Source organism: Lepidothrix coronata, unplaced genomic scaffold, assembly GCF_001604755.1.
Source record: "Lepidothrix coronata isolate B3197 unplaced genomic scaffold, Lepidothrix_coronata-1.0 Scaffold29, whole genome shotgun sequence".
NCBI lineage: Eukaryota > Metazoa > Chordata > Aves > Passeriformes > Pipridae > Lepidothrix > Lepidothrix coronata.
Genome location: NW_016690209.1, coordinates 6,600,335 through 6,627,528, shown reverse-complemented (window position 1 = coordinate 6,627,528; position 27,194 = coordinate 6,600,335). Strand labels below are relative to the sequence as shown.

Here is a 27,194-nt window from a genome sequence, read left to right as displayed (position 1 = left end):
ACAGTGGCTTAAAATACCAGACCAATGTGTGAACATGAGCATAAGCGGTTTAGAACCTAATCAGGCTATAGCTAACCAAGCAAAATAAAAGCATTTAGAATTGTTCAGGCTTAGTTATATGATGAGGGCTAAAGCGATAAAGCTCGGGATTATGGAAAGGAAGATCTCAGCACAATATCTATATATACACCTACCTGTGGAAATTCAAAGACATAGATAACTGTGATATCAAGCACTTATCCCCTACTATTCAAGGCATTTATCTTTAGAGATTTAAATTTTCATGCCCAAAACATTTAAGGCAGACAAAAGTATATATATTAAAAAAAAAAAAAAGAATAAGGTATCTCTGCAAAAAACCAGAATCCAGGCAAAGCTACTAAAACAGTAGGTCAAAACATAAGAGCTACTTGTTAGAGTCAAGATAAATGGAAGCATTGCGAGTAATTAATTACATTTGTTTCAAAGCCTTCAGAAAGAGATTGCAAAGGACCAAGACTTTTCTGAGCACTGATGCAATTACTCAGCTAACTGCTTCATTTAGGACTTGCTTCCTTTCCCACAGCTCAATAGATGGAATGTACCATGAACAAAACAGTATCTGCTTTGCACTGGAAAATTCAACAGCACCTGGGCCTGGGATTTTAGCAGGTAAACCAGTGAGGTGCTACAACATTTTAAACCAAGCCTAACCCAAGTACCAGAACTACTGAGGTTTTATCTGCTCTACTGAAACATTCTGGCCCCTTCCAAGAGGCTACTGCTGGCCCTGATTCAATCCAGAGATGAGCTGACACGAGGAACTCAAAAATCAATTTATTTTTAAAAATGCAATCCTTTTACCCACATTCCCTATTTGAAACATTATGCTTTATCAGTATATGACAACTCATGTAAGAGTTAGGTGGCACATAAATAAGCTGCACCTTGCCACAATTTCCCTGTGAAACCACCTATTTTCTCATGTGCTCCATGCTCTTATATTTCCACCTCCTTTTAGCCTCCTTTATGTTTAACTTGATATGAATAAATTAACAAGGTATACTTGGTTCATTTGCTTTGATGCATTTTCTCTCTTGGTTATCACGGAAAAATATTCCATAACAAAATGCCATTGGATATAGAAATGCAATTCCTATACAAGCTGAGAATACAACCAAAGTAAGCTAAAGGAAATAAGATGGAAATCTGACAAACCTTAAGCAAGGGAAGACTATAAATTTGAACTCAAGTACTGAACAAGGCAGAATATGAAGACTACTGTCACAAAAACAATAACTGAACTAAGCAAGTTGTTAAGGCTTCACATACACTCACCTAAAGAATAAGTGCATGTTTCTGCTGAAGGATTATCATCTCTCTCAGAGCCAGGACAAAAAGGCAATAATAGCACCACTCTTCAAAGTTCATATAGTGTTCTCAGGGCTATTACTTCTTTTTCAGCTATATTACATTTATCAACCTAAATTATGCTTTAATATATATGCATGCAAGTGTCCATTTGTTAAATTCAATACTTCGTAATTGTATGAAAATGAAAATAGAGAAATACTAAGTCTACAGAAAAGCAGAAAAACACAGCAGCAATACCATGAAAAAGATGATTACCTGACATATAGGGATCTCTTCTGGCTGGTTCGCAAAGATCCTGATCCTGAACTAATGCTACTGTTCATCATCTGTTCCCGTAAATCATGTATTTTAGCTTCAAAACGACTGTACTCTGTAAGAAAGAGAGGCATGGCAATTAGTTTCCCCCTGAACTTCAGCAATTAAACTGAAATCACACCTGAAAAAATTATGATTAGGCATAGTAAACACACAAGAAAATTATACTTTTAAATTCTGTGGGTTAAATCTATAATTCACAGTAACTATTTTTTCCTAAGTAAGACAAACAATTCTACTAATAATTACCAATTTCATAATCATAAAAAGAGTGATACAGATAATTTTTAACCCATGACAATAGGAAAACTTTGGAATATACATGTGAAATACATGTTTATAACCAAGAACTATGTATTTTAAATTTTAAATGTTAAGAAATGGGAATGAAAAGTGTCTGTACTTTAAAATTACTGAATTTGAATTAGATAAAGAATTTAACACTACAAGGTGGGAAATATGGAAAACATCTTCTGAAATAAGACCATGTTCCCCTGGGAGCTCAGTAAAAGAAAAAGAACTCCAGAATTCTGGCATGAATCTCAATCCACTTGTAAACGGCATTAGAGATTCAAACTGCCCCCACAGAATTATGTACAATGTTAATCCTGGAAAAACGGATTGTGTTCTTAAGCAGTACTGTGTACTAATAAAACTAAGCTAAATGCATTTTGATTTTAGCTACAAATGCAGGCAGTAAAATAGTAATAGCTTGTTCAGGACAAACATTTCCTGAAGCGAGGTACTTACATGCTGTCAGCATAAAATATGAACTCAGAGCAAGTAAGTTTTTCCTTCAGCAGAATAGTTTGGACTTCGGGATCAACAGATCCACTTGCAAAACCTTCCTAGTCAAAGGAAACGTTCTGCAGCCACCACCTTCCCCGGGAGAACACGTGATGCCAGATTATAACAAGTCAACACTGGGAGAGCCAGGGTGTGTGAGCAGCTGCTGGACCGGGCACTGCGCTGCTCTGCCGAGCTGCACCCTCACCCCCTGCGGGCACCACGGGCATGCAGGAAATGCAGCACTGACACAAAGGGCTCTGAAGTAAAGAATCTTGAGAAATCTCAGAACTATGGTTCCTTCAACAGTCATCTAAACACTAGGGATGTTTTATCACATTACATTCTGCAGCCCTTTCTCCCCACAGGCTCATCACACAGTGAGCACTGGGCTTACAACAAACCACAGAAGGAAAAAAAAATATTCGCTACAGAAGAATAATGGGTGAACCAGTTGCTGATATATCACTTCATGAGGTCACTACAAATCTGATGCATCTATAATTAACTCTACCCAGATCATGAGAGTATGAACAGTCTCTTAAATCACCCTAACTTTTGTCCTTTAAAAAAAAAGTTAGTAGTTTTTATGATAATATCTTAGTTTTTGAAACAGCACCAAGTGCCTTTTTACAAATAAAGATCAAACACTTTACCAGCACTAAGTTAGACTGATGAGGTTGTTTGACAAGAAAACGAAAACATTATTTCCACCACTACTGATGCTATTACTAATACCAAATAATGTAAGATAACAGGACAGTAACCTAAGAGGAATGTGAGAAAATGACATTTTTTAAAAAGTAACACCCCTTAGGGGAAGGGCTCAGTTGCAGTGAGAGAACAGCCCACTCCTTCTGTGCTACTGTACTGCATGGCCTTGGCTAAAGTCATCTCATTTTACTCATTTATACTCAAGAAATTATCTTTTAAGCTTCTCACCTGTTTCTTGGGTATTTTGGAAGATTAAAGCTCTAAACACCAAATGTACAAGAATGGTAACAGAGATTTCTGACATAAAAGATTTTTTTCTGCCCCTGTGTGAAAGGAAAGTAAGCAGGAAAAGACCAGATAATTCAAGTATTTTCTTGTGCTACAGTCTGTTCAGTGCTGAAAATATCTGCAGTTCTTCGCAATAGCTAGTGCAAAAAAATGCAAATTTCTGTTAACAAACTATCATGTGTCATCTGCTGGAAGAATCAGATTTCCTCCTATGCAGGAGGAAACTAACTCTTACATCTGATGTAAGATGTAAGAGTTAACAGAGAGGCTATTCCCTACTATTGCTAAACTTTACTTTATCCTATATATCATCCTCAGGTTGCTGGTCTTGCAATTTCCTGTAATAATTTAGTTTTTCTCATCAGAACTTCTGGGAAGTAAGAGCTGAATGAGTGACAGGGACATCTGTAGGAGTAAGAAGGAGAAGAATTTCACCATAGACACTCTTGCCATATGAATAAAGCAAAAAAGGAAACTAATGGGCTGGGACTGAGAAGCCTTTATGTTCAAAAAGAAGGAGTGCCAAGAAATGTCTTGCTTAGGAAAAGCTTAAACACTGCAGACAGAATCTGGTGAGCTCCTTTGATGTAGAGCAAGCTAAAATTTGAGTTATATTTGTCTTACAGAAGATGGGAGGAACAGGACTGATAGAAATCTCAAAGTCACTGGGTTTGGAGATGGAAAGTAGACAGGATTTTGTTTTTCTTAAAGAGAAACCTTAGTATTAGATACAGTGGTACTGAAATTAATGCTGGAGACAGAAAGGGATTAGAACCTGTCCCCTGTTGAGTAAGCAGGGTTGGTTCAACTTTGGCATTACAAAGCAAAGGGAGAGCTCTGCTAATTTGTGTAGGAAAGGTTATATTTCTATCTCTACTATTAAGAAGAGTTGGATATCAGCTGTCTTTTGTATCTTCAATCTCTTATTTCCTTCATCTTATCATCCTAGATTCTCCCAAATGCTAGAGAACTGTTTTCTTTACAATTCCATTCTCTCTTATGTGCATGCATAATAATCCTATATAGCGTGTGACAAATTTGATCACATTTGTTTCCCTAAATCACAGTGAACAGCACAACAAACTTCCACATGGCTAAGTGTGACAAAGTCATACAATGCACATTTAAACATATCACTTTTTAAAAAAAGTTTTATTTTCCCACTCAAACGTTCCAGAAATTTGGAGCTAGAACAGGCACAGTGAACAAGAAGAAAAGGACAGTCTTCTTTCTTGGTTAACAGGAAATTAAGAGCTTGGCTGAGACAGAATAGGATTGATTTCAGGTTTAGTGTGATCAGGGTAACCAAACAGAAAGGACATAAGCTATTAAAATGAAAAAGTAAAACTGATTTTAACTCAAATGGAATAGGTTGATCATAGGAACTCAATCTAAAAATATGCTTCCAATTTCCACAGACACCAAAACACTGAGATTCTGAAACAGTATTTTAATGAGAATTATGGTGGCACAAGAAACACAGACACTCACCCAAAAAGAAATTAAAAAACCAAAGAAAACCACACAATCCAACCCCTCGTTCCTTCCAGGTAAGAATTTGATCAGGATCTGAAACCCCATGTATATACAATATCAGTGAATGGGACTTAACTCAGAATCTCTTGTAATGTTCTGAATTTTAGGAAAGCTGCTGCTGATATACATCAAATAAAGGGTAACAGGCAACAAGACCAACATGAAACACAGTAAAATATGAACATTAGAATAAGAGCATCTTTTCTTGGCTAGAATTTTCTCCAGTAAGTTTAGAGGCAGAGAGGGAATAGTACCTGCCACCATAACATAGATCTTGAGGAAGAACAAGCACCTGCTGCTTCAATTCATAGCATTTGTCCAACAGTACCCCACAATCACCAAAGAAAAACCCAAAGTCTACACAGATTTACACATAATCAGTTGTTAAGAACATAGGATGAATACATCTGAGCTCAAGTTTAAACTTCAAAATTACACTGGATAAGCAGATGGTGCAAAACTAGACTAAATCTGCCTAGTTCATGTCTGCACGTATTCCACAGCAAGAGACAAAGAGGAGGGGGGAAGATTAGGAAGTCCTGGATCAAGATTACTCTGCTCCCAAAGTGCTAAAGTGATTTCACCTAGAAAACTGTAACATTTTCAAAGTCAATATTTATTTGAACAGAAATCAAAACTTCAGAGAAAGGCTCTGAGCAGTGAAACTGTCCTGGACTGCCTGTCTAGTGGGCAACAAGAACACACAGAAAAGTGGTGAATTGTCTGTACAGGCAGGAGAAAAGAAAAACAAGTCCACAGTGAAAATGTATCTGGTCTGGAACACACATTCCAGCAAATGGGGCAAAGGAACAGAAGGCTACACAAGGGATGGAAAACCCAGCAAACAGCACAGAAGGAACAGCAACTCAAGGAAGCATGGATGTGAGTATAGGGAACAGATGGCAGCACAGCACTGAGAAGCAGAGATTCTTACATATATTGAACCCACGTAGAGCTGAAAAAGTTCACTTTAATTAAAAAAGTATGCCCCTTGCTTCCCTCTTCCCATCTGTCTATGGAAAGCCCCCCTTTAGCAGGACCCATTGGATCTGTCAAAGTAGGACTCTTGTGCTGACAATTTTATATAATACTGATTTATAGTCTTTTCTCAACTCTCAGAATACTCAATTTTCTTTTTCATGGTGCTTCCAATCAGAGAAATGGAGTCTGGTAGTCAGGATGGCCACCATCACACCGATCCTGTATTTACCTTCCATTTGTTTTTCTTTTAAAATGCATGGACCACAATAAAACCACCATAAATCATGTTTGAGGAGATATTATTTTGTTTCAGTGCTTGTCATTTTATAGTAACATTACCTGGAACAGACCACAATGCATTCCACAAGCATTGGTGGCTTTCATGCACTCCAATGTGTAATGAGCTTGTACCTCATTAATCACTTGAAAGACTGGGTCAAGGAATTTCAAAACAGATTAGAAAAATTGCATTTGTGTTTAGTTAAGCACACTTCTCAAAGACCCTGCAAAACTCAGAAGGAGACTAGGTCCAGCTTGTCACTGCTGAGGTAAATACACTAGAAATGTTGCTGAAGGCTTACCACGCATTCACCAACAATTTTATTCAGTATATTAAAGAGCAGGAGTGAGGTTTTAAAGGATTAAAATGTGTAAGCTGCCTTATAGTGTCTACCACGGCTATATATAGCAGATCCCTTTTTCTAATCTTAATGGGTCAAGTTTTGAAGATACTTTAATTGACTAATCTAATTACTTGCAAATGAGTAGAACCAGGTACAAAACAAGCAAGAACAGAAATCTGGAAAACCAGAGCCATGTACCTGAAAACAGAGCAAACTTATTTTTAAGTTTTTTGTGGTTTGTTTTTGTTTTTTTTTTTTTTTAAATTTTATGAAATCGGGATGCACTTATCTTTTGAAATACCTTTGTTTAATACAATCCATGTTCTCAGCTAGAAAGCAAGGGAAGCTCGGCTTTGATAAAAAACAACTACTGAAAACTAAGTTTTGCGCAAACATTATTGGCTTTGTGCTACCCCAGCTGGGCTTTTACAGACAGAAGATTTACAATATATTTCAAGACAAATGTTCAGAAAACAATTTCAGCTTATGCATATGAAAATGCTACCATTTCCCAGAAGTTCCACTAGAAAACAGTCCATAGCTGCAGCATCACAAACAGAAAAATTAGCCACACGCTGGCCATTGACTGGAGAGCTCTAACAAAAGGTTTTTTTGTTCCCTCCTTTTTTTATTTACTCATTTGTTTTAAGGAAAAGAGAGAAGGATTGTATTTATTTACTGTCAGTAGAATGTTTTGCACTGGAGAATCCTTATTTCCATTATAAAACTGCAAGAATTTGTGATAGCTACCTATATCAACACTGTAGGTTCGGAAGCAGACATTTTACAAAAAATACCTTGAAATCTTGTCTTGATGTTTTGGCTCCACCTTATCCTAATCTTACACTGATCTACCCAATCACCTAAGAACAGAAAGCTAATCACTTAAACATCTTACCACCCTTTCAGACAAGAATTGCATATATAGAGATGGACTTGCTCAGCTGAATTACAAAGAGAAGACCAATGTAGAATATAAACTCTAAATCAGGCAACTGCTAACTCACAGAACAAAAGACAACTGTACTACTTAAAATTACAATTTTTCTTATTTTTGTATGTCAGGTAGATCCTTGGGAAACAGAAAGGGCTGCTACCCTTTTGTGCCATGACAGACTTATCTGAATGTTGCCATTTAGGGGGAAAGGTGAGGTGACCAAGGAATGACTGCTGATGCCAATAGACTTTGCCTGCTTGCTTTTTCAAGGCCCTCCAAGAGCAGTTAATTCATATGTAATTGCAGTAAACATTATACATACACTTAATACAGCCCAGTTCTGGTCTAGCAGAATATAACTATTAAAAAAAAATTAATCCACTCAATTATTTTCTATCAAATTTCAGTAGAATTTTTTTATATTTTTAATATATTTCTTTATCTATTTTCTTAATTTTAAACCCTTAAATGCATTGAAGCTATAACACATTAAGGCAATCTACTGGCACCTCATATCTTTCTGGAATGGCAAAATCTAACCTTCCAGAATTTCTCAATTTTGAGGTAACATTATTGTTATGTCATACTGAAAACACATAAGAATACCTCAGATGACCTTTTAATTTGAATGAACATCACAATGGATGTCAATGTGAAATGGAGAGCCCTCCAAGAGCTGTACACCTCTGCACAGTCCTATACTTCCCCCTTGCTGCTCCTCTCCTCACTACATTCCCTTCAAGCACCAAGACTCTCATGTTCTTGTATCCCTGCTACGTAACATGATCATAATTCTGACCACCTCTGAATCCCCACTCCCAGGAGACAAACTGCGTAGTGTTTCCTCTCCTTCTTCCACACTAACATGACAATTTTTCCTTGCCATCCTACCTCTGCAGAAAACCCAGTGACACAGCAGTGTGGCACTGAGGTCTCTCAGAGCCAGGGAACAACAGGAAAATGAAATGGATAGGAAACCTCTACAAGTTAAAATGGGTTATCAAAACACTTTTGCGTACTGAAGCAACATCGCTTATTTTGAAACTGCTGCAGGTTTTTAGTTTTCAGAGGAATTTAGTTTACAAAGGAATTCAAGGTAAAGCCAAAATCCCCTTTAATTCATGAATGATGTCTTGAATGAGATAGAAATTTGTAGTACAAGCAGGGAGAGTAAGGGGGGAGACTAAGGAAAAGCTTCCAAATTGAGAGGTAAATGAGAACAGCATCCTGACTTTCTGACCACACTTCTGCAGGATAATTCCCATTTCACAAACTCCTGCTCTTGTCCTACCATGGACCCCTCCTCTGCAGATTCCAGCCCCAACAGGTCCAAACCCACTGATCTCTGCAATTAGGGAGACTTTGTATCCACATCCACGTGCATGTATGTGCCACAGAAGGATGTACCAGTACAACCCAGTAGGTAACAAGATTACAACAGTAGCTCCTGGGTATGTTGCAAGATAAAGCCTGGAATCTACAAAGAGAAAGTGTAAGTCAGTTGAGTGCAGCTGTGGTGCTACACAAGTGGTGCATGAGCCACTTCTGTAAACAGGAGAACATTCACATTCCCTGTTTGGCTTTTAGCTATCCCGAAGAGTGCTGGTAAGTTGTTGAAATTTGATTCAGTGCAGTAGAAAAATTCTGTAAGGCTTCTCTCAAATCCACTGAGCACTGCTGGAAACTAAATGAATGCCAAGAAGGATATTTTCAGGAATGTGATTACATCTGTTTTCACCCAATTCTATAACCAAGGAACATTTTGGAGATTTAAGGGAAAATAAGTCAGCAGTTACATAATTTGAGACCAGATTTAAAAAAAAAAAAATCAATTTTATTCAGACACGTTAGCCTACCCCAAGTCCAGTAACTAGTGTTTGATAAACCATGGACATGAAGAGACAGATATGGAAAATTCAACTCTTTGCATGAGACTTTTCCAGTGATTCATTTTTCTACAGCCTAACTCAAGCATTCCAATGAGAGAACTGCTTGCAGAAATCCACGTTTCCCAAAGACTTGAGGAGAAAGACAACTGGGAAATTTCTGATTGGGAAATAGGAAATGTAGTAGGATGTAAAAACATAAGTTAGCATTCCCCACCACATCTATGAACACACAAACTGTCATATACGATTACAGGGAGTGAAGTCAGCCGGTCCCAAGTGTCTTCCAAATGCTCCTATCATACTGAATCTCTTTATTCAGCTATAATGAACCCTGATGGATGTCTAGAATCCCCTTGATCTGTCCTAGCTGTCAGCATTCGTACAAAATCCTGCTGGATTTATAAATACAAATAAAATACATTTGCAATACAAGTTATAACTGATGCTCTCCATCTTTATGAAGACATTTGAGAAACAGCAATGATGAACTTTCCAAACGCTTCATTTTAATACTTGTTAACCTTTTTTTGAATGGCAAAAACAAAAAGCTGAGATAATTCTATGCAAACACACACATATGTAAAAAAGTTTGCCAACTTAAATGAACCAAGTGAGGAGAAAAGAAAACTGTGGGCAACCATAATTCAGGAAATATGAAGATGAGCAAAGAACATACACGCTTTTATCAAGAGCACTCAATCACATGGATGGTATTTTCTACTTGGAAAGTCAAATCTCAAAGAGACTGCTTTTTTATGGTAACAAACAAACAGTAACCCTTAAGGAAATGTTCTCTTCTCTAAGGTATGAACAATGAGTATTTGATCCAATTTACCTCGCACACCAGACCTAAAGAAGCTGACAGCTGGACTTCCACTCAAAGTTTTTTTACAAGGAATAAGAATAAGGCAGAGATGTCAAGACAGTAGAAACTAGAGCTTTCTGAGACAGGTTGGCCATGTGCCAATTCATACTTTGCCACCAAAGTACAACAGATCTCAATCTCCTAGTTACAATTTTCCTACATGGCATACTTCAAAAGGGTAGTGAACCCTAACACACTTTCAACATCATCACTCCAAATGGAGATCTGAAGCACAGTTTCAGAAAGAAAGAGTGGTCACACAGACCAAGCATCTTGGGGGGGGGAATCTTTTCTTTGATTAATGTGTCAGATAATTCAAGTAACATCTCCCACATGCATCCTCTGAAATGGGCCATATAAGACTTTCAAAATTGCCTTCTCAGTACAGTTCAACCACACACAGTCTTGTTCTGAATGCTGCAGTAACCATGAGGGAATGAGCACAGCTCCAGCTTTGAAATCTACAAGTGACAGTTGTTGAGAAATTTCTAAGCAGCAGCGTATGTTGCTCTGGGCAAATCTCTACAATGACTCAAAATCTCAGCAGTCAGTCAAGTACCTCAATACACATTGCAAGAAAATAAGTTATCTACTTGGACAAGTGGCAATGAAGAAAGCTGTTACTTCCACTGCAGAAAGAGCAGGAACCATCCAAAACACTTAGTTCTTTTCTACTAAAAGGAAAAGAGTTCTGACTTCAGAGTATGAAGAGATTCTTTCTTTCTTAAAACCTGAATCCTAGAAAGAGAGCACTGAAAAACTGCTGCTTTTGTATGAAGTCTGCATATGTTCTTTGGCAAGGAAAAAAGTGTTTGTGTCCTGGGAACACATATTCTACCAGAGAAACATTTGTTCTGCCACTAGAAGCCACACATCTTAGCATGCCTGCCTGGCAGAAGAAACAGTGACCATAAATGCCCTCTTTGAACAAAACAAAACAAAACAAAAAAACCCACAAAAAACACACCAAGAAACCCCCCTCTAAAAACATTTTATCTAAGCTGAGGGATCCCTACCCAAGGAGTAAGAAACTGCAACAATTTAAGCCACCTGTTACAATACTGAAGAGCCAAGCACAGGACAGGCCAAATGTGTATCAATAGCAACATTTGACAATTCTGACACAAAGCCAAGGCAAATATTCCAGAACCAATGCTGACCTTACTCTTCTTTTTAAAAGGAAGCTTCAGAGTGAGCACTCTTAGAAAATGAATCCTGGAACACAGCAAGCTGCAGATTGAACATGTGACCAGGATGCACTCCATCCCGAGACAATACAGACAACGTGGGCTGGCTGCAGGGCTTTGACCATGAAGCAGACACAAACCAATCATTTGGCCTTATTACTGACAGAGACCTTGGGGCAGGGGAGAGAGACGATGTTGATGCAGGTGGAGGGGGAGAGGAACATGAAAGCTAAAGTTTCAAACACTTGGGGAGGTCAGGATAGAAGAAATATGACAGAAAAGAAGAAATAAAGAATGAATTCAAATGTGCTGCTATCAGCACCTAAGAGATGAAGGCAGCAGTCCTGCTCCACATCCAGTCCTGAGGAACCACCTACACTCATCCCTTGACAGTACTGTTAAAGGAAAGTTTTAAGCAGAGAAGTCACTGCAAGGAACATTAGTGATGCATTCTCCAATTTGGTAAAACTGGAGAAAGCTGCTGATATCACAGTTCATAAGACAACAAAAATGTCTTCTATATGTGAGTTTACAGACTCAAGGTAAGCATATAATTTTAGACTATTAAAGTTTTAAAGTCTCAAATAGACAAAGGCATTTGACTTGTGCTACAGAAATATAAGATGACAAATGTGTGTATTGATGAAGTGCTGTTATGCAGAACACACAAGGATGGCTAATCAGCATCAGCTGCAATCTCATCTGGACCAGAAGAAATTGCTGGATAAACAGAAACGTGAGCTCAGTATGAAAAAGAGGAATGAAAACCTCACAGTCTCCTTGTGTCATCTGAATCAACCTAACAAAGAAGGAATAAGTCTTCTATCCTCCTACCACTAAGGCATATAAAACCACTATATTAAAGGGCAAAGAAAATTGGAAATACAAAAGAACAATGTGGTATTTCTACTAAATTCGGGATTTACTGGATTATTTTTTATGTTATGACAGTGGTAACATTTACTGAAGAAACTGAAATTCTGAAATGATGAAAGCAAGAAATGTATCAAGCCACGGCACCAACACTTGAAGATATTTCTATTCTGGTCACTTGCAATTATGCTAACACATATGTGACAACACCTATCACATTATTTGTTTCTTCTCTCCACAGAAGAGGGGTTAGGTGGGAGGACATTGCAGATTTTCTTTCTCTGAAGGGAAAATTGAATAAGGGAACTTGAATGTACAAGGCAACCCTTACCTTCTGGACGGTACTGAGCTACAATAGTCACTGCCTGGCCTGCATTCTTCAGGGCTGCTGCTGCCTGTTCATGAGTTGCTGCTTTGAGATCTACGCCATTCACCTACAAGTAATACAAAAAAGCTCTTTATCAAAATTAATGTTGGTGTTTATCACCACAGAACACAGACCTGCGGAAAAAAATTTAAGATTTAAAAATAGCATCAAAAAAAAAACTGAAGCAGAAACATGTGTGTCTCATTTTAGACCAAAAGCATTTTTCACAGTTCAAACTAAATTAAAGATGTGTTTTAATATCAGCATTTTAGTAACAGTAGTTACAAGGACAAAATTCCTCTTCAGTAACTTCCAAACTACAATGTAAATGCCCAAAGAAATAATAGATTAAGTAATTTTACAAAGAAACCAAATCTTTATGACCTTCAATACTAATATAGAAAAAGCTCTTAGATAGGTATGAAATGAATCTTTTTAAGACTAACAGGAAGTTTAACAATTACTCCAGGAAGTAAAGCACAGTTTTAGACACTGCTGCCAAGTGTCTCCATCTCATTAGAAAGCTTATTTCTGAAGCCTATATTCTTTCAATTTAGACAATTTAGAGACACACACTCCTCAGCTACCAGATGTGTTCACTGAATGTCTCTGACACAGCGAAGTGCTATTTTAATCAGGTTATAGATGAGAAACTGAGGCTGACTAAAGTCCTCAAAGATACTTTAGAAGTATAATGGCATCTGTTCCATTGTCTCAAATTTAGCTCAGTTAAAAATATTCTTCCCATATCATTAACTGGCATTAATATCCAGGGAGGGGAGTACTTTTGTTGCTGTTTAAATAAAAGAAGCAAGGAATCCTACAGAAATTATCCGATCTCCTTTCCTAAGCTCTCCACTCAGGTCAGCTGGTCCTCCTGCAAGGATGAAAGAGATGAAAATTCCTTCTCCATCTTCTCCTCCAACAATGTTGAAACCAAGACCTGTTGATCCTCGATGCAGCACAACTTTTCTAGGCTCCCTGAATGAAAGAAAGAAATAGGAAATCTTGGTCACTAGATATGAGTAAAAGTAATACAAACAACTAGAAAAACTTCTAGATGCGACACAAAATCCCCTCCCTGTTGTTAGGTGAACTGAACAAATCTGTAAGTATGAATGTATTCTAAATTCCAGTTATGCTACAATTCCATTCAGCACTAAATGTCACTACTTAACACTTTTCCATATTGTTCAGCAAAATACTATTTTCCCTTTCTGAAACCTAAATCACAAATTCTAATGAAAGCAACTTAATGAAAAATACACTCTTATTGCTTTATTTTCACTCTAGTTTGTCAAGCAGTAAATATAGCAAAAAACAATTCAAGAAGTATGCATAAGCCCTTTTAAAAAAAGATCAGAATTTGTGGCACTCTCAAATACATTTTCAATTTATTTGAAGCAACTGCAATTAAAAAAGTTAAACCTAAACTAAGTTGTTGCACTCTTTTTATAGGATCCCCTCCTGAATTGAATGAGGACAGAAGAAATATTGATCAAGAGAAGGCCAGTCAACTTCTAATGCAGAAAGGCTCCTTCCAAAAGTCTACTAATCTGCTACTTGATCCAATGCAAGAAAACCATAAATGGTCTCACAAACAGACATTTCTAATAAAGCAGAGCAACTGTGTGCTGCATTTGAAAAATCACTAGAGAGCACTAAAGAACAATTAATGGACCTTAAGTATTTGGAGACATTAATTATTAATTTACAGGATAAACAAAGAAGGTGCATTTTTCCAAAACAAAAAAAATATCATCTAGTCTGATCTTTAAAAATCACTCAATTTTTGCACTAGCTATTAAATCAACTTAGTGTCAAATTCTTAAATTTCATCCCAACCAACTATTATATTCATTTTTAAGATTATTATTACATTACAAATAAATGATATTTTGAATATCTAGATATATATTCCTCTGGATAACAGCAATACTTTAATAAAAAGTTAGAGAACATAAAGACGCAGTATCTTTTAAAATAACACTCAAAATTTATAAACCTCTTTTTGGAAGGAGAGAGAAGAAGATGAGAAGGTGATTTAAAGAAAATCACCTAAACATTTTCTGAATAGCCCTTGCATTTCAGAAGAAATCTAAAACCAGTCTTTTGCAGTAATTTTAAAGGAAAGCGATAAAACCATAATGCTATCAGCAGGACAGAATCAGTTTGGCTTATGTGACTACCTAACCCTGCGTTAAAAATAAGTACAAAGACATATCCTACCTTCCACTACACTAAACTCCATTCTCCAATTTATTAGGCCACTTAGGTTTCAATCCTGGGTAGACCCTGCCTCAGAAACTGAGTGACATCCACATGAGATGATGGTGTGGCACAGAATTCAGCAACAACATACTGAAAATGCAGTACAACATCCCTATACTTGCAGAACAGAAGGGCAACAAAATTACAAGAGCTTCCCTTTATCAGCAATGATGAACAAAAGATTAATGCAATCTACTGAATCAGTGAAGGAATGAAGGGTCTGTTAAAGGGAAAGGATTAAGAGCTCTCCAGCCTTTCTGGATTTAGAATCCATCAAAACAAACCCTTGTCTGTGGGGGCAGGGAAACCCAAACATCCCTGGCTTTAAATTAAGAAATAATCTCTGGTCTGCTCATATTACCATCCTAAAAACCTCTGTCAACTAATGCAGCATTGGCAGTACTTTCTGATTTTAACACTATTCCTGGACTGATAAATCATGTATGTGTGTGTATATATATATATATATATATCTCCATATAAATATATCCAGTTTTCTTTTTAGAACAATGTTTAAAAGTGTTAAAACTAACATCTACTTCTTGAAACAAAGTATAGTATTCAATAGTATTTTGCCCACAAACACATCTTACAGGAGCTTCCCTTGTTAACCAGTTTGACACTTAGCTTTGGTTATTCATTACCTGGTAATCTCATCATCTCCAAGCATTCCCTTGGGAACTGGTGAATACCGCCCTGGTGATGTTGGGGGCATGGACTGTCCCAAGTAGGCAGATGGAGTGATATGGTTATCCACTGGCTGAGAATAAGCTTCAAAGAGAGGGGAGGAAAAAAAAAAAAGACATTAAGGCAATATGGAAAAAGAGTTGGAGGAACTGAAACAAAGGAGTGATCTCTTCTAAAAACAAACTATAGCAGTTCAAATGATACACTAAGAATATCTTATTTCTAAAATAGTCTCTCAGGTCTATACATTTTCCAGTCTCCTCACTTAGTCAGTAAGCAAATTTTTCAGTTTGATTTCGTCTCAAATAAAACTTTTTTAGAAAGAGTAACTGTGGATAGTTGAAACCCATGAAGACAGTCTGGAGATTTATCTGTTTTAAAGCTGTCTTTAACTTGACTGAAGTAAATTAAGAATTTCAGTTTCTTAAAATCACTATGTCAGAGCACAAGTGAAAAATACAACATTTTATTGTTACACTTCTTCCAAACTGTCAAGCTGCCTGCCTCTTTCTATCTAAGGCTTTGATGTGCAGCATCCCAGTATCTCCAGAATACTCTAGGCCATTCTGATTGACAGGTCTGAACAGAGAGGGATGTTACATTTCTTCAACACTGAACAAAACCACCTTTAATAGCAGAGGTGCTGGTAGTGATGCTCTTGTGCTCCCAGACACCAGCACACATCAGGAGACAAAGGCAGGGCTATTCTACCTTCCACTCTTCAAGGTAAGAGGCATCAATTTACTGAGAAGAATAAACAAGGTTGTGCAAAAAAATTTCAACTGTATAGCAAAGGTCAGCTGTCCTATTCACATTTTCATTGATTAAAACTAGAAAGGTGAAATAAAAGAATTTAGTGGAACCTCCTACACAATAGGCCATGAATTCTGTGTACGAAGTGCATCAGATGTTCTACCTGGACCACAACACACAGACTAGAAGAATTTTAGCATCTTAATGATTACAATTGGTAGAAAATATTCTACAAGGCCAGGAGAATTGTTCCAACAAATAATTAAGAAGGTGCACGATATTTCCAAGTTAGACACATCAATTTTAACTGTCCATTCACCAGGCAGAGTCATACCCACTGCCTGCTACTACAGACCATATTCTACAATTGAAAATCTTTTTCTTGGTGTAGGTGTTTCAAATTTTGAGGCTTAAACATGGAGGGTGGGGACACTTCACAGATTCAACATAATTAATGTTGCCAGATTCTCTTTGCTCTTACTCATTTGCTGTAGCTGATGTGGTGCCTGACCTTTGAGGATTTACACTAAACCTGAAGTTCTTGTAACTGAACAGACACTACATATTACAGAAGGGATGTGTACATTCTCCTCTTTTTCTTTTTCCGTTTTAAGCCACTACCAGAATGTTTGGATCATATACAAACTTACCAACAGTATTTATACATGAAAAATTTGCTAAATAGACAGCTTTCAAGCCATCAAAGTCTCTGCTGGATTGATTCTGTATTATTCTAGATTCCCAGTAAACCTGTGTGTGGTAAATTCCATCCACAGCCTATGTATCAGATTGTCAGCACTTCAGCAAGCATTAAAATCCACTGTTAACAGCTTGGGCAGTTTAAAAGCACTGGCTGATAAAGTAACTGTGCTATTCAGCCACACCAGCCCTCAGTCAGTTGTGTGAGACTGCGCAGAACTTTTGGAAATTGCAACTCTGGATTCACAAGTGGTTTCAGCAAATTGAGAATCAAAGTGCAAGAGGTACCTGGTGCCCTTCTACACCACAGACAGAAAGAAACTCCCTCACGTTGGTTTCATGAGGTCCACAGCAAAGAGAATGATGCTTTTGCTAAAACCAAATTATCAAAAAAGCATTCATATTTGAGAATTCCCTAAAAATAAGTTGTTCAACACACAAAATGCTAAAACCAGTTTTTAGAACAGCTGTAACACACATACATTGCACCTTCATCCTTCTGCTCCCTACAAGGATTTTATAGATCCCACTAACTTAATTCTTTCTGTCTGTCCCAGCATACCATGTAGTTTCTGTGCACTGCTAAGAGATTTGGACACCTAACTGTCAGTTTCAAAACTTGGCTTTTTTTGGTAACACTGGAGTTTCAGCAACAAATTTTCATGATGATTACCAAACCACGTGGAAATATTTACTTTTCCATGGAAAAACTAAAAGTATTTTAATATAACAATATTATTTACATGTATTCCTCAACATCCATGTCACTGTACATTCTCTTTGTTTAAAGCAAAACTGCATATAAATAAAGTTATTTTGTTTTTTTCTCAGAAAATTTTAAAGCTAAAGCACAAAAAAATGGAAGGCAAGACTTTATGACCTTTTTTCCAATTAGTGAAAAATGGGTTTTGATTAAAAAAAACCTGAACGACTGTTGTTCAGTATTGCAGCTCCGTACATTCTGTTCAGGCACTAAATTATCTCATTTCACAAAATGAATTTACAATTGCTTTTAACAAGTCAATGGCAGCTATAAAAATGCATATTTTATAGGAAGTAATTAGATTTTTCTAACAAATTCTATATTTATTGACTTACAGTACTTTTCATTTGATTGTTTTCCTGAAGCTTTTAACTGCATCATGTTCAGAAACATATGTACCACCTACTACACGATCTTATTGTTAAAGTTTTTTATCCTTTCACCATGTATCTAAAACTCAGCTATCAAGCAATATAACAGTTTATTATTTCAGACCTGTGGACTGTTCCATAACAGCACTGGATATATCCTTTATTAAGTTTTACATATGCTACTTGCTTAGAGCAGTCAGGTGCTTTCTCAGGGCTGGGGTTCTCAGTGCTATGAAAGCAAACCCACAAGGGATAAAGGGGCTTCCATGGACTTCCTGTGGAAAAAAAAACCCCATGCCTGCACCTTTCCTAAAACTGTTTTAGCTGGAGACTATAACTGAAGAATATTCATGAGGAGCATGACAGAAATAAAAAGCAATCCATCACTTTCTGAATCCTAAATGAGGTCTAAAGTTCTATTTCCAGGTAATTATTACTGACGTAACCAATAAAGGAACTGTCTTTCGAAAGAACAGAAAATTGTATTCATAAAATGAACTTGCTTTGACAGGAAAAGTCAGATTCTTAAGAAGAAATTTCATTTCCAAATCCACCCTTCTCCTTCACATAACACAGTTCTAGACAAAAAGAAAAAAATGGAAGATTTCCTATTAATTTTCCTATTATGTGTAAACTGAGGTCGCCGAACACAAGTACAATCTCTAAAATGGGAAATAAAATTAAAACTTTATTGTCATTTACTGTTATTACATATTCTTCTCTTCCTGTACTTATGCCATTTAAGAAATTATGAAGGCATTCATGACTAGTGAGGTAATCAATTATTCCCTACCTTGCAGTATTTTATTTCTCAATGCAGGGTAGAAATACTGTACCAATGCACACACACACACATACAAAGGAAACAAACTTTAAAACTGACTGGAAGTCAAAAATGCATCATGAATAATATCTTCAAAGGAGGTCTGTATAGGAAGCAAGTCCTCTCTCTCAAAAACCGTGTAGCCGTTTTTCTGACTCTGATATTTTACTACATGCACTGCACAGGTAATGCAGGTGTTTTAAATAGCAAGTTCTCCACCTTATTAGTAATATTTGAACTGAAATAACTTTAAAAGCATTTATATGAACAAATTACTGGACATTTGTTCCAGAAGCCATTTAATGACCAACATTTATATATAGATTAATGAGGCAATTTACACTCCTACTCACTACAGCAGGCTAATAGCTTGATTATCACATCAGCTGTCAGCCAGCTGTGTGACACTGGGCCACAGGACCATCCCACCTACACTGCTGTTGTTCCTCTGCATACAGTGAACATAGCAGGGGGGGCTGTTGCATTTCCATGTTTTCCATAATGGAAATTCTCATCTTTCAGTCTCTCCTAGATTGGAGAACAGCACTCAAATGGCAGTGTGCTCAGAAAGAACAATCTTTCATAACTGCATTCTTCTTGAGTCAGCAAATGCAGATCACCGTAAGATAACTGTTTACAGTAGCAATCCACACACCTCAAGGGTTAAAAGAAAAGTCTCACCGAAGCAATAGAAACTGGAATAGCCATCAACTATTCCAGACCCTCAAGGACTGTGGCCAAGCTTTCATCGCCTATACACATCCCAGTCTCTGGAGCTACAGCACATAACCATCAGCTGTTTTTTTCACATTCATTTCCTTCTGAATCAGACAGCCCCAACTCTTCTTTAACAAGATTTTTCAGCATTAACTTTCCCCCCGGGCAGCCAGAGGCCGTTTGCTCACTCTGATAAATATCAGATGACGGAGGGCAATTTTCAGCCCCAGGTGCACAGTGTTGGCACAATGACTCTAACTCTTCCCAGTAAGTACTGCCATAAATCAGAATCTCAGAAACTTCTTGATTAAGTGTCCCTTGGTTCAAAGACACTAACCCCAAAGAAATATTAAATATCGAATGATTTAATTATCTATATGGATGCTAACTTACTTGGTCCCTTTTTTTGAGCCATCAGATCATCTGACAAGGTGATTGGTATGGTACACTTACTACAGGAGTCACAAAAGAAAAAAGATTTTGCACAAAACCTAGACACTGAAATTCGTGAACCTGGTTCTCAAACAGTTCTCCAGTATCTTTAGATCTGCATTTTAAATCTCCATCACCAGGGCAAGTGAGGCAGCCCTATAACTAAACAAGGCCAGTTCCAGAGAGAAAGTCTTTAAGACAATCAAATTCTGAACTTAGTGTTTTGTGGATTTTTGTATTAACTACCATGGTTACACAAGTTAGCACAGTGAGCAATCTACTGCATGTTCTGCAGACAGTACAGATACCAAGTACTGTGCACTGTGCTTTTAGATGTTTCCAGTAAAATGAGTATTCCAAAAAACCACAGAAATAAAATAAGCAAACAAAAAACCCTCCCAAGGGGGTTCTGGACGTGAGCAGTTTACACACAAACTCAAGTAGTAGAGTTTCTACCTTAAAATCATTTGTAATAGACATGTCCTGAGCCCTGTACTGCTCTGCTAAATGCAACATAAAAGACTGCATAAAGAACCCACCATTTTTTGTAAGAGTTCTATTTAATTGACAGCTTCTTGCAGAAAGCAGAGGCTTTCTAGTTGCAAAGTTATAAAGAAGCAACAGCCTTTGAGCTTGGTGTCTCTCTTTGATAGTTCCATTGTAAACGTGCAGATTTTGAGCTGAAAAAGCTTTTGTTCTGCCCTGTATTAGAAAAATAGCATCTAGCATCTGTCATACCCAGTTGTTTCTTATAAGTGAAAGACTGAGGAAAAGACTAAACTGATTTCTTGAATTAAGTCATTAAACACTTCAGGCAGGACCTCTGGGTCTCCTTTGTGTGCAAAATTCCAGCACTAGGCTCAATCTCTACACCAGCTGCAGTAACAGCCAGCTCCACTTTGATCAACAGAGACACACAAGCTTCTGGAGCCTTGGGTACAAAGGTCTTTCCTGCTGTAAGATAAAAAAACAGACTGAAGTTTCATTAAAGGACCCAGCACTTTGCAGAAGAATGTTCTTTGGTTAACTGTTGACAAAAGTCTACCACAAACAGAGTGAAAAACAAGAGTGTCTTCAGAGAACTCAAAGGTTGAAACTGTAGCTAAATGAAATGAAATTCAGAAAATCTGCTCAAAAGCACCGACAGCATTTTAGCCCAAAAACCTTGTTAAGGGTCACTAAAGGACAAAAGACAGATAGATAAGACAGCTGGAACTTGAGAAAACTTCTGTGATTTTTTTCAGAATGCTTGAGTAGGACGAGAAAGATTCCCATAAGCAGCTGCTGGAGCTTGAGAACCGTGACAAGGTCAGGAGATTGGCTTTTCACTTCTCAGTAAAAGGACAGAAGTGCCACTTCCCACAAAGGATAGGACATTAACCTGCACAGAATGCCAATGTCTCTCTCAAATCACACAAGGAGAGCAAATAGATGAAGAGAAACTCAGGACAGAGGATAGTAATAGGACAAAAGGGGCCTACATGTGTGGTCAGGTTATTTATCTCCAGGTAATGGATGTGAGACTGTCATGTTTACTGAGAAATGACAGTCTCTTTCATGGCTTTATGTTATGATGCAATTAACTTCAACAAACTGAGTCTCCAGCTCATCCACCATTTGAAAGAAATTAATTATCTGAATGACAGAGCACCAACAGCACGGACGTCTTGCCAATATCATTGACTCATTAATATCGGGCAAATTATCAGGAACCAGCTCCTTCACTACCTTCCTTCCCTCAAACTTTCTTCAGGTTTTGCCCTTGCCCCCACAAAAGATTCATACATACAGTATGTATGTATTTTCATACAGTAAATATTCCAATGATTGAGTCAAGATACAGTAGTAACAGATGAGATACTTTGATGTTGGTCACACCACAATCCAGAGCAGTGTCACAACTACACTACCAGGAACACTAGGTACAAATCAGGTTTCCTCTGTCCCAGAAAATCTGAATTAGAAGTCAAACATATGAAGATGTTAGTTACTATGGAGAGAGAAAAGGTAAGTCCGCTTTTCGAGGAAACAGTGGGAAACCAGATACCATGAGGGAAAATGGCTGCTCTGTAACCCTATATATGAATAGAAAACTGGGGAAGAATAAGGGAAGGCTGAAAATAGTTGTATGTCAAAGAATGGAGCCTTCGAGAGCATCCTTGTAATAAGACAATGAAGATAAAACCTAATTAGCTCCAAATTGTAAATCAATAAGCTTACAAATGGATTTTAAAATACTGTAGCTATTGACAACAAATGATGGGCTTATAAGGTCCTTCAGTCCTCTGTTTTGCTGCACTTTTGTTTGTTCTTCTTTACATATTGTTTTCAACTACATCTTTTCGTCCAGAAGTGCTCCTTTCTTCATAATTTATAGTATCTAAACAGATCAGTGCTACATATCACTGCTTACACAAATCTAACAGCAGGAAACAAAAAATACCTAAAATAACTCTCCCCTAGAACCATTTTGTATGACAAGATGAGTAAAATCAGTCATCCAGAAAAGTCAATCTATTTAGTCTTGGGAAGATACAGTTATATTATTTTCATTTCTTTTTCCAACCACTAAATGGTAATATCCCTCTTGAAGAGACAATATATTGAACTCAAATTTTTCTTTATATTGTAGTTCAATCCTGAACTTTCAGGATTTGCATGTTTGACTTTGAAAACACTCTTGTCAGTAGTACCCTTAGGTCAACCAGAAATTCTTATAACCACTTTTTAATACAGCATTCACTGGTTTTCCATTTGAATTATCAACAATTATGTCAAAAATGAAGTAAGATTTCAAGTTAACATGAAATTTCTCAACACGTTCGCAGGCAAGCACTGAAGTGAAGAACTCCTCCTCCTCCCATTTCAGTTTATTCAAGTACGTGCGGGCTCATGAAAAAGCAGGAAAACGGGAAAAAAGAAGTCAGAACATCATTAACCTCTAGCAGAAACAGTATTGTCTTTTGCTCAGTTTACAGGACACTGTAACTGAGTATAGAAGCTATGGGATGCTGTCCTGTTCAGCATATAATTCTCCTAATTAATCAACTTTCTTATATCAGATTTTTGCCCTGTATAGTTTTTAAAAGCTCAAAACAGTTAAAATACTAAAAATAATTAAAAATAATTAAATCACAAAGATAAGCTGAACTTACAGTTTGTGATGTCAGGAGGGGCATAACTGTCATTCATGAACATGCTGGTGGGTTTTGCAACTTTCAGATAAACAAAGTCAGATGTGTTTTTTAAGGCAGTCACTGCTTCTTCATGAGTAACTTCTTCTAAACAGACACTGTTCACCTAAAGAGAAAAACAAATTCTGAACAGAGAAAAAGGTAACATTTTCATAGGACACTCACTGAAAGCTGTTGGAGAACTCTGGAATTGAAAGTCTTATTAGGATTCGTGTGCCACAGACATAAATGATTATATGAAATTATATAACACATGCTTCGTGAAATATAAGACTGACAAGTATTCCTTTAAAAGATAATAATAAACTGTATTGACTAACATCATCAAGAAGGCTCAGGTGACTTTGGAGAGCTAAAGGGACAAGCAGGACACTCAAAATGTCTAAGTGTGCACAGTCACAGCACTGACTGTGTTACTGCAAGCATTACAGAGAGGAAAGTGTGTTCTAGTGAGAATAAATTCTACATCATCTTGTCACGACATAATTAAGTTCTAGGCATTATAAAGGGACAACATATTCTTGCAAGAGGTCGAAAGCAGGGGTCAAACCTGGAGAAGGTCCTGATGTGATTGAATTACATGCCAAACAACAACAACTTAGTTTAACTACAGGCAATAAATTTCTCAAGACACTGCTATTAAGGTGAAACACCAGCACTTGCATTAAAAAAACCCCAAATGTTTAACAATTACTATCTCATACAGAATCTTACTAAATGGAGTTCCTGGCTCTCATTTTTCTATCTGGACGACTAAATTTGTGGATGGGATTTAAGAAAGATGAAAGTTATTTTTACTTTATGCATCGAAAAATTCAACTTTGAAGTATCTTAAGCTTAAAAAAATAAGCCATTCAAAATCATTAGAAACACTGAAATGCAATATAAGCAGCAGTTTCACTATAGGCAGGCCACAGGCTGTCCAACAGTACATGGAGTTCCTTTCCATTCTTCTTTGATAAGAGAAACAATCCCACTGGATGTTTGTTTACAATTTTGTCACTCAGATCCCAGAAAAATAATAGCAGGCATCAGAAATAAACATTCTGATTAATACAGGTTTTGTACAGAACACTGGGCTGAAGAAGAGATTTCAGATTTCCAGATGAGATGGTGCCGAATGATGCAGATTTAATTTTATCACTGATTTCCTGGCAAAAAGATATTTTTTTACCCATTTCTATGAAACTACACTCCACTGGCAGGCAACTACCACAAACTGAATCATGCCCCAATTGAGCCTAAAACTGAATGACCATTAAAAAAAGAGAAAAAAATAAGTTCTTACTTACAGCTAAAAGTTTGTCTCCAATCTGAAGTTTGCCATCTTTATGTGCTGCCCCACCTTCAATGATTTTGGTTACATAAATGCTGTTGTCCCCAGGTATATGCTGATTTCCTACACCACCAGCAATACTGAAACCAAGACCTGCTTGAAGACAAAATCATTACTCAAGAAACCTTTTTTGCATTAATCAAATTCAAATTATTACATAAATAATGCTTATATTACATATAAATATATATAATATTAGGGTCTGGCTGAAGCAATACTGGATGGCTTTTCAAGAGAACTCCATAAATTTCTAGAAAGTTCTAGAAAGCACATAACATCTACACAAGTTCTCAAAACCAAAAGCTAACTCTTTAATCCATGCTTTGTGAAGGATGCACAACAGCAGAGGTATAGCATCACCACTGATATTTATAGAAAACTGTCCAACAATTACCCATATAGAAACCAATACTTTCCTGAATTTATTTTTAATCTCTCAAGGATCCTTCTTCCTAGGTAATTCAGTGAAGAATTTTACTCCACTTTATAATGTACTTAAAAATTACTAGATACCACCAGAAACACACTTTTACCATTTGAAAGAAAACTATGCATTCTACAAGAACAGTTACAACTCTGTAATTCTTCTGAAACAGAAACTTTATACTTCCAGCGTACCCTTGGGGCCCTTCACAAGTTTGATTTCCACTATTTTTTCTGTGACTGGTTTTCTTCTTTTGACATACAATCGCACAATTGATCCCGCTTCTTTCAACGCTTCCACGGCTTTGCTGTGTGTCACATCCCGGACATCCACCTCGTTCACTCGCAGAATACAGTCATTAACCCTACAGACAGCAACAGGCACGTTCAGCTGTTGTCTTATGGCAGAGCAGGAGCCTACTACTTTATCTATAAAACACTAATATACATGTTAACCCAATAAAATACATAGATTTATCTCTAGAATTCTACTGATTCAAGACAATGCTCTAAAATTAATGATTAGTGCTTAAAAATAAATCAAGGATCACTAGAAAACATTTAACGGGAATATTTAATTACCAGCCAAAGAGGGCACCATCTTACATGTGCTTCATTTAAACAGTGTTTTGAACAAACTATCTTTGGTTTAGGGCTATAAGAAAGAACTTAAAAATTCAGAACATAGGAGGCACACAGTGAGCACACACCAGTTTTAAGCCATGACATGACAAGTCAATCTTGATTCCTCCTTTTCACAAGCAGTTTAAGTGCTGGCCTTCCAGTCCATTTAACATGTCACTACAGTAACACTGAGCTCTCATTACACTAAGTGCAGTGCCTGACCCACCTGTCGCCACATTCTGCCAGATGTACCTCTGACAGTGGCCAACAAGCTCAAATGAAGCCTTAAAATAAGCTTATTAGAACTAAAACCTGTAATACATCAGGCATTTGCACCCAAAATAATGGGGCAACTTCTGGACAAGAGAAAAATGATGGTCCTACAATCAGTGTGGGTGGGTATCTCTGAAAAATTCAGACACTGAATTATTACCAAGCATAAAAGAGGGTTGTTATTAAACTTCACTACCTTACAGATCAGAAAATCTGCACATGGATAACCAAGAGTTACCTATTCTACATGCCTAAGCTTTTCCTTGAATTAAGGACTATGGAACATATGGCATGATACATTTATACCACAGAACAGAAAAACTTCATTTCCCTTAACTGCAGATTTTACCGGTTTGGGGGCAGTAATTGGTCCAGTCAAACATTTTTCATTATTTACAAAACACTTCCAATAAGAAAAACTCATTTAACATCTAATGCAGCACAACAAAACTATTAAAAGTAACAGAAAATGTTCTATCCACTGTTTAAAATACAATAATAACACTTAGCAACCCAACATACAAAGTCATCATACCGTAATCTTCCATCCTGTGCAGCTGCACCCCCGGCAATAATTTTTGTAATGAAAATACTTGCATCATCCCCAATATGTGGGTTGTCTGTACCACCTGCAATGCTAAAGCCAAGTCCTGAATTTCCCTAAAGATAGAGGGGGAAAAAAATTTAGGAAAAAGATATTCTAGTGTATCTATTTGATTCACTATAGAACCAAATCTACATAATTTTTACTGATAACAAAAATATTAAAAGACAGTTTAAGAAGTATAGTACATATATAACTTATTTTTATGAAAATAATATAATTATGTCTTACATATATGTAAGGAGAACAGAAGTCATAGTATAGCATAGTTCCAACCCCACAGCCTTCTCACTGAACTTGATAAACTACATAAAATCTTCTCTCTCCAATTTGCTAGATATCTGAGATTATTCATACAAATATTTGCTCCTCATTAAATTGTCCTCAAATTACTTGTGTCCCATCTCTAATGTATCCTCACAGATGCAGAGATTCAGACTGACATTCTTCTCTTCAGAGGTTGCCTGCCTTTACTATCAATGTAAGACCTCTTCACCCTCTCAGTAACCA

The 27,194-nt window shown here is 37.0% G+C and overlaps 1 protein-coding gene across 28 annotated transcripts in view; it reads right to left on the bottom strand.

The window, feature by feature from the left end:
- The window catches only part of DLG1 (discs large MAGUK scaffold protein 1), a 144,658-nt gene that overhangs the window by 25,370 nt on the left and 92,094 nt on the right, over positions 1 to 27,194 (bottom strand). For all 28 annotated transcript variants that reach the window (XM_017810560.1, XM_017810563.1, XM_017810568.1 and 25 more), the window contains 8 exons: positions 26,616 to 26,740; positions 25,379 to 25,548; positions 24,717 to 24,853; positions 23,386 to 23,530; positions 15,630 to 15,756; positions 13,539 to 13,695; positions 12,679 to 12,781; positions 1,609 to 1,723 (listed from right to left, as the gene is read on the bottom strand). In XM_017810560.1, the coding sequence (XP_017666049.1) occupies positions 1,609 to 1,723; positions 12,679 to 12,781; positions 13,539 to 13,695; positions 15,630 to 15,756; positions 23,386 to 23,530; positions 24,717 to 24,853; positions 25,379 to 25,548; positions 26,616 to 26,740 (1,079 nt within the window). The remainder of the gene's footprint in view (positions 1 to 1,608; positions 1,724 to 12,678; positions 12,782 to 13,538; positions 13,696 to 15,629; positions 15,757 to 23,385; positions 23,531 to 24,716; positions 24,854 to 25,378; positions 25,549 to 26,615; positions 26,741 to 27,194) is intronic.